Source organism: Arachis hypogaea, chromosome 14 (genome assembly GCF_003086295.3).
Source record: "Arachis hypogaea cultivar Tifrunner chromosome 14, arahy.Tifrunner.gnm2.J5K5, whole genome shotgun sequence".
NCBI lineage: Eukaryota > Viridiplantae > Streptophyta > Magnoliopsida > Fabales > Fabaceae > Arachis > Arachis hypogaea.
In genome coordinates, this window is record NC_092049.1 from 135,274,881 (window position 1) to 135,282,667 (window position 7,787).

The window sequence follows — 7,787 nt, forward strand, 5'->3', positions numbered from 1 at the left end:
ATCCTTGGCACCCAAACAAGGATAAACGACATCGTTTACTCATCATCCAGCATGGCAGGGAGGGTGTCATTTTAGCACTCCGTTTGTCTAATCATCGGCGGAAAGAGTCGAGGTACCACATTAGTGTCTAGACTTAAATATAGAGAATCTCAGAGTTTAGGGTTTAGCGTTTAGGGTTTATGGTTCAGTATAGGTAATTTTGAATTTCAGAGACCAAAATGAATAATCGCGTGAATCTCAGGACCAAAATGGAGATTTAGTCGAGATAAATCACTGCAAATGTGGCAATAGTGAGTGAGGAAACTACCCCACATGCGCTGTGTTATTCTACACCATAGACATGGCTTCGAGATAACCATACATGATACAACATAGCTTGAAAGATAAAGAGAGAGAGAGAGAGCGAGTGAGTGAAAGAGATAGCCTCAGAAACAAAGGCATTATTAAACAGAAAGCAGAAGCGTATTAAATATTTTGTTAAAATTGAAAAGCAAATAGTGGAAATGAATTCACTTATGTTCTTCAATTCCAAGCGCTACCTTGTACATACTATGTATATCTATATACTAATTCTACTACTTCACTATTCATCATATGCTTCCATTCACATCAATCCAAGTAACTCTGACTCATCTTCTAACAACTTTCAGGTTTACATTTAATAAGTTTACCTTTCATTATTGTGCCTAAACACCTTTTATTTATATATGTTATTTGAATATGGATTTCAATTAAGGCCTTTCAGATTTTCTGATTCTTATAATTCAGTGTGACCAAGCTTCAGCAAATGATGGAGGAAATCCAAGTGTTTGGAACACCCTTGTTGGTGAGGCATATCCAAGTAAGGGGGCAGGTCTTTTTAGACTTTTAACAATATTGAAAGCAATTTTGGTCAATGATTAGCATTATTGGCATTTTTTTATTATTATTATTGTAACTTATATATCTCAGGTTTTCCTATGTACTATGGCACAGCCTCTGTTAAAAGAAGTAGCTTCCCCACTGATTTCATGTTTGGCACAGCATCCTCTTCATATCAGGTTTGATTTTTCCTATGATTATGTTGATCCACCTTCTTAATTAGCATGTCCATTATTTAATTAAAATTAATCTAATATGCCACCTTGGTGTATGGTTATGTAAAGTATGAGGGTGCAGTGAATGAAGGTGGCCGAAGTCCAAGTATATGGGACACTTACACTGAGAAATACCCAGGTACATTAACACTTCTCTTTCCATTGAGGGTAGCAAAAAACCAAATTTTTTTTTTTTTGGTGGCAGAAAGAATAAAAGATCATAGTAATGGTGCGGTTGCTGTTGATTCATACCATCTTTTCAAGGTACATATTGTTGCCTTTAGTTTGACCTTAAGCAATGTTGTAAATTGAATTTGCAAACGAGAACTATTAGATGGATTGAAATGTTTAACTAAACTGCTTAATATCACACTTGTTTGCATATTGTGATTCTGGGTATTGCGGCCGTTGCACTGTGCGTTGTGATGTGAAAACTTTGTTTGCAACTTGAAAATTAGTATGTTGTGTTGTGTTGTAGCCTATTGTGATTAATTTACTTAATTAAGGGTAATACTATGATTGTGGAATTGGTGATGTGAAAACCTTAATTTAAAACCATGACTTAACAGGACATTGTGTTCTATATCTATCTTTCACTTTAGTTAGTTACTAAGCATATGTTTTCTTAATAGGAAGATGTGAATATAATGAAGGACATAGGATTCAATGCATATAGGTTCTCAATCTCATGGAGCAGGATACTTCCGGGTAATAATATTATATGCTTGAACTCTTGTAGTCCTAGTCTTATGATTACCAAGAAATTTAGTGCTTGCTAATTGTACTGTGATCATTAGGTGGAAACATAGCTGGAGGAATAAATAAAGAAGGCATCCAATATTACAACAACCTCATTAATGAGCTTCTTTCAAATGGTTTGAAATTCATAATCCCCTCTGTTTTCCATTGAAATTCATCAATTTTTATGTTAAGACCTTAGTGGCTTTTCTGACAGGAATACAGCCCTTTGTAACTATTTTCCATTGGGATTTGCCTCAGAGCCTTGAAGATGCATATGGTGGCTTTTTGAGTCCACACATTGTGTAAGGATATGCTTACCTAACCCAGCAAAACCATTAAGCTAAATTACCCTGTTCATAAAGATTGATGTAGATATGTAGCAAAGTAAATTATAATATTAAGTGATAAGTGATTAAGGTTAATCATATCATAATGTTAGGGATGATTTTAAGGACTATGCAGAGGTGTGCTTTAAGGAATTTGGGGACAGAGTGAAACACTGGATCACATTGAATGGACCATCCATTTTGTCTCTATTAGGCTATGCTCATATTTTGAAAGCCCCAGGAAGATGCTCAAGCTGGTTGCCCTTCAATTGCTCCGGTGGAGATTCCGCCACTGAACCTTACCTTGTGGCTCACCACCAGCTTCTTGCCCATGCTGCTGCTGTCAAACTTTATAAGGAAAAATACCAAGTAAATTCTTTACTTCAACAATTTCTCATAAAGCCAAAGCCAAGATCATGTTACATCATTGCAACTATCAGCAATTATTATGCTACTGTATAACTTTTTATTCATTAGCATACTTAAGTTCTTACAAAATTCATTATTGATTTTTTAAGTTCATACTTTATATGTAGTCTCAAACTAACTATCTCTTAAATCTTATAGTAAACTATATCAACTTTTCTTGAAGTTAGATTTATTAAGGTATCAAGTGTTATAGAAATTAAACCAGGGAAATTAGTATATGCTTTTTGCAAATGAAGGAGTGTAGTGTGTAATATTATTTAATTTCAAAAAAATTAGTATGATTTACCTAAAGTTGTAGATTAATCTAAAATCGTTCTGCCATACTTTTTAGAAACATGATTATAGAGGCATGTTTAACATGAATATGAAATTTGAGCCTTTTTAATATGATTTGATTCTTTACAAAAACATCAGAGCTTCTTTCATAAACTGGTTTTAGGAATGTTAAGTATATTAAGTTAGTTCTAAAGCCTCATACATGTAAGGCATCTAGTTTGTGTAATATCCTACTTTGTGAACTAATTTATACTTAAATGTGATCATTTCTATCAGAAATCTCAAAAGGGTCGAATTGGGATTGCTCACAGCATTGACTGGGCTATACCTATATCCCATTCTGCTGCTGACATTGATGCAACATCAAGAGCACTGGCTTTCAGGATAGGATGGTAATTTGCACTATTTTATTTTTTCACACATAGTAAAATTGTTTACCTATGACTACCAATGTCAAATTAATTAAATTGACTAACATTGTTGTCACAATTTCTATTATTCTTTAAGGTTCATGGAACCAATAACTTATGGTTCATACCCTGTTGAAATGGTTAACTATTTGGGAGATAGATTGCCAAGATTTTCTCAAGAGCAATCTAAAATGGTCCAAAATTCATTTGATTTTATTGGTATCAATTATTATACCACAAATTATGTGACGGATGCTGAATGTCAAGTTGAAAATCAAACAGCCTTCACAGACTCTTGCACAGAGTTAACAAGTAAGCTAATTAGATAGCTTTAATCAAGCTTATAAAATGCTTTTCTTTTCTTTTTTTTTTTCTCTAATTTTTGAAACTTTTTATCTTTCTGATTTTACTCCCTCCAATGATATTTGAAAATGTTGCATCAGATGAGCGAAATGGGATTCCTATTGGTCCAAAGGTATGCACTAACAATTAAGATCATTTAATGTTACTGAATTCTTGATGTAAAATTATGCTAAGATCTATATTATTAAGATTATTTAGTGTATGGAATATCACGTTTTACTTGGTGCATCATAGCATTGTCCTTCAAACACATACAACTTGGGATAGTTGGTTCATATTCATTTTATTTTAAGTTTTTATTATGTCCATGAAAATTGATTTGATGGTTTTAACTTAATCAACTGATAAGCTTTTATTTTATTTGATGTTTCCCATTTCCTGAACATTATTGTCTACAAATAGTTAAATATTTAGAAGAGCATACTAACATGGATAATTTTATTTTGCAGGGTGCCTCAGATTGGATCTACCTATACCCACAAGGAATTGAGGAACTACTAATATACATGAACAACAAGTACAACAATCCAATTATATACATAACCGAGAATGGTATATAAATTATTATTATTATTATTATTAGATTTAATTACTCTATTGATTCTTATAGTTTCACTAAATTTTCAATTAAGTTTTTATACTTTTTTTCTTTCCAATTGAGTCCTTACACTGCTTTTAATTTTGTAATTAGATATTTTCTAGTATAAAAAATGTTAGATTTAACTGAATAGATCTTTGATCACATATTTATTAAAAGAAATATTTTATTAATTTTAATATTCTTGACATGAAAAAGACCTAATTACAAAATTAAAAGTAGTGTAGAAATCCAATTAAAAAGAAAAGAGTAGAGACCTAATTACAAATTTGATGAAACCACAAGGACGAATAGAGTAATTAAACTTTATTATTATTATTATTATTATTATTATTATTATTATTATTATTTCTAAATAACATTTTATGCTCTTATACTTCAACTGCTTATTTTAATTTGGAGGATATCCTGAGGCTAATGATGGAAAAATGTCACTTGAAGACAAAGAAAGAATAGATTGTCATATTCAGCATCTTTACTACATTCGCAGTGCTATGAGGTATGGATCATTAAGATTTGCAAGTTGCTAAGGTGAAGGGCTACTTATTTGCAAATTAATTTTTTTTCTTTTTTTTCTTTTTTTGCAAATTGTAGAAATAATGATGTTAAGGTGAAGGGCTACTTTGCATGGTCATTGTTGGACAATTTTGAATGGACAGATGGATACACTGTTCGATTTGGACTCGTTTATGTTGATTATAAGAATCAATTAAAAAGATATGCAAAATCTTCAGCCAAATGGTTTAAGAATTTTCTCCATAAACAAGTAGAATCCCTCTCAAGTCTGAACAACAACCAACAAACAAACACATGCCTGTCCTCACTAATTTACTATTTCTTTTTTTAAGTTGAGATGGTTTGACTAATTAAAAAGAAATATCTCTTTTTTGCATATAAATGAATTACATATAATTTTACACATAAGATTTCATTATTTTTTAGCACTTTATTTTAGGTATAAGTTTATTTTATTTTAATTTTTGTATACTATCCGTTGAAAAGAATTTTATACAAATAATCAATCGTATCGAGAGTTTTTTACAACTTTAAAAGGAGTTAAATCAAGAATACCTAATAATTTTACGCATTATTCACCTTTATTGTAATAAATGATTTATACAATAGATTTTCTATCTTTTATCTCGTAAAGTAAAAGTAGATGGGAAAAAAAAAATAGAAGATTGACACAATTATATATTCTTATTATTCAATCTCCAATAAGGTCTATATTGAATTTTCATCACAAATCATGATAAAATTTTTATTATAATCAAACTAATAATTACAGCTACCAATTCAAAAGAATTCAAACCAAGTTAAACAATAATAACTACCTAAGTTTAAATCAATTTTACTAAAACTAGTGGATGCAAATCAAATATATTAAACCAATGAATTTCAAACCAAGTATGCCTAATTATTTAACTCAAATCAATCATAACAAATTTCTAAAACGTTGACCCAATTTAGGAAAGGAAGACTATATGAATTCAAACTAAGTTTATATCTCCAAAAATTGAATTACACTGAATAATGGCTTAATTTAAATATGTTTTCATCTTAACTCTCTTATCTTTTCAATTCATGGCTTTTTTATTCTTTCTTGATCATTTTAATAACATTTTTCTATTACAAAAGGAGATAGACTAAAAAACAAAATAATTCTACGAAAAGCTAAAAAATCCAAAGAGATTCGTTTCTAATTAAAGAAAATAAAAGATATTTCTTTGTAAGCATGAGGTGGGAAAAGAAAAAAGCGTCCGAGAAAAGGCATGTTAATAATGATGAATAGATATATACTCTCTTTTATTACCTTTTAATTTTGGAAAATGCAAACTATATAGATGAATACCAATTTTCAAAATTAAAATTCTTTGTTGTAGATTATGATGTTTTAATTTGCTCATTATTATGATGGCTACCCTCTATGGCTTTATCCACGTTGATTGTCCTTATTCCATATGATGATTGTGTCAAGTAAGTGTGTTGTTGTGACGTTGTCTTTTGTTTTTTTTTTTTTTTTTTTATCATTATTCGATCGTTAATAATCGAGGAAGTATAGGGAGTCAATGAAGTATCTGTACAATGTGTATAATGGAGGTTTATAGATATTCGATTCAGTAAGATATCAAATGTTTATTATCCCTGGTATCCGGATGGTTATTCTGGATAGTATGGGTGTATTGTGTTTGAAAAATTAGTAGTATTTTATCTTGAATGTTCATTTTTTAACTCATATTGGACCAAATAAATAGCCTATTATACACATTGTATGTAAGACCCAAGACTTTTGAAAAGTCCTATTTTGAATCAATCTTAAATTATATATTTATTTATGGTTTTAATTTCAGAAATTATTTTTAGTGAAAATAATTAAAGGTAATTAATTGGATTTGAAATAAATTAAAGTTTTTATCTAAACTCTATTTCTAAGGATTATTTTCCTATTTATGATTTAAAGTTCTAGAAATTTAAAAACAATGGGGTTTGGCTATTTAAATTAGAATTTCGTCTAATTTTATAATTATTGATTTATTTTCTATATTTAAATTATAAAATTGGTAGTTACGAAATAATAAGAATTTTATATGATTGGATTTTAGATAATTTAATTTATATCATTTAATACTTTAAGTTAAAGGTAAAGAAAATTAATTATATTACCATGAATTTTCAATTAGAATAATTTATTGAGAATCAATTAGTATTTTTATACCACAAATAATATTTTAAAATAATTTTAGAGATTTAATTAGATTTCAAAATTTATATTCCATGCCTCAATTTTATTAAAATTACTTTACTATAATTAAATCTAAAATCTTAATTTTATACACAAACTCTAATTCCAATTAAATTACAATTTTTTCCTTACTCCTAATGAAACCTTAGCCGCCATTAGGCTTCACCAACAGCAGCTGAAACCCCCACCCCCCTTTTGTCTAACCAAAATATGCACCCATCAGGAAAAAAAAAGAGAAAGAAAGGGGAAGAAGGAAGGGGGACCGAGGAAGGAAGGAGAGGGGGGAGAAGAGTGAGGAGATCTGAGAGAGGAGAGTGTCGCGAGGGAGCCGCTGCGTCGCGTCGCCGTTTGCGCCAGCACCGAGGAGGACCGCGCAAGAAGGAGGCGCCACCGTCGCTGTCTTCATCGCGTGTGGAGTCGCCGTTGCCGACAAGCCCAGCCGCCGCCTAGTTATGTCGCCGCCATGAAAACCTCGCCAACGTCTTCCCCTTCGCAGATCGTCGCCGTCTTTGGAGCAGAGCGAAAGAGATCTCACGGTGGAGGAAACAGGGAGGCGCCGCCGTACAGCGAGAAGCTACCGCCGCCGTTGCGCACTCCGTCACCGCTACTGCTGGGGCTGCTGATGATTGGATTTTTGACGGTTTAGAATTTCACAAATGAAATCTCGTTGAAGTATAGTCTCTAAACTAACAATAATCCTTTCATGCAAAAATTTATTTGTCACAAGTACAAACCCCTAAAATCTATAAACCGAAGTATTTAAACCTCGGGTCGTTCTCCCTAGGAATTACAATAAAGTGTCTTGTTATTGGTTGTGAGTTATTT

General features: G+C 31.2%; 1 protein-coding gene across 4 annotated transcripts; it reads left to right on the forward strand.

The window, feature by feature from the left end:
• The first annotated feature begins 294 nt into the window (after positions 1-294).
• Positions 295-5,143, forward strand: LOC112744392 (beta-glucosidase 12). 4 transcript variants are annotated; one of them, XM_025793999.3, is made up of 15 exons: positions 295-650; positions 769-841; positions 976-1,040; positions 1,146-1,215; positions 1,282-1,340; positions 1,709-1,784; positions 1,874-1,951; positions 2,032-2,119; positions 2,257-2,512; positions 3,125-3,240; positions 3,356-3,570; positions 3,702-3,733; positions 4,071-4,173; positions 4,622-4,718; positions 4,814-5,143. In XM_025793999.3, the coding sequence occupies exons 1-15, from the start codon at positions 504-506 to the stop codon at positions 5,064-5,066; spliced, it is 1,728 nt and encodes a 575-aa protein (XP_025649784.1). In that variant the 5' UTR covers positions 295-503; the 3' UTR covers positions 5,067-5,143. The 4 variants fall into 4 exon arrangements, with proteins under 4 accessions (XP_025649784.1, XP_072071239.1, XP_072071238.1 ...); XM_072215138.1 differs by having other exon boundaries at positions 300-650; positions 746-841; XM_072215137.1 differs by having other exon boundaries at positions 364-650; positions 746-841; positions 952-1,040.
• The last annotated feature ends 2,644 nt before the right edge of the window (positions 5,144-7,787 follow it).

Coding starts and splice junctions, on each gene's coding strand:
- LOC112744392 (XM_025793998.3), top strand. CDS start 504: ATGAATTCACTTATGTTCTTCAATTCCAAGCGCTACCTTGTACATACT. Junction 1,785..1,873: donor ATGGAGCAGGATACTTCCGG/GTAATAATATTA, acceptor TGTGATCATTAG/GTGGAAACATAGCTGGAGGA. Junction 2,120..2,256: donor TTTTTGAGTCCACACATTGT/GTAAGGATATGC, acceptor TCATAATGTTAG/GGATGATTTTAAGGACTATG.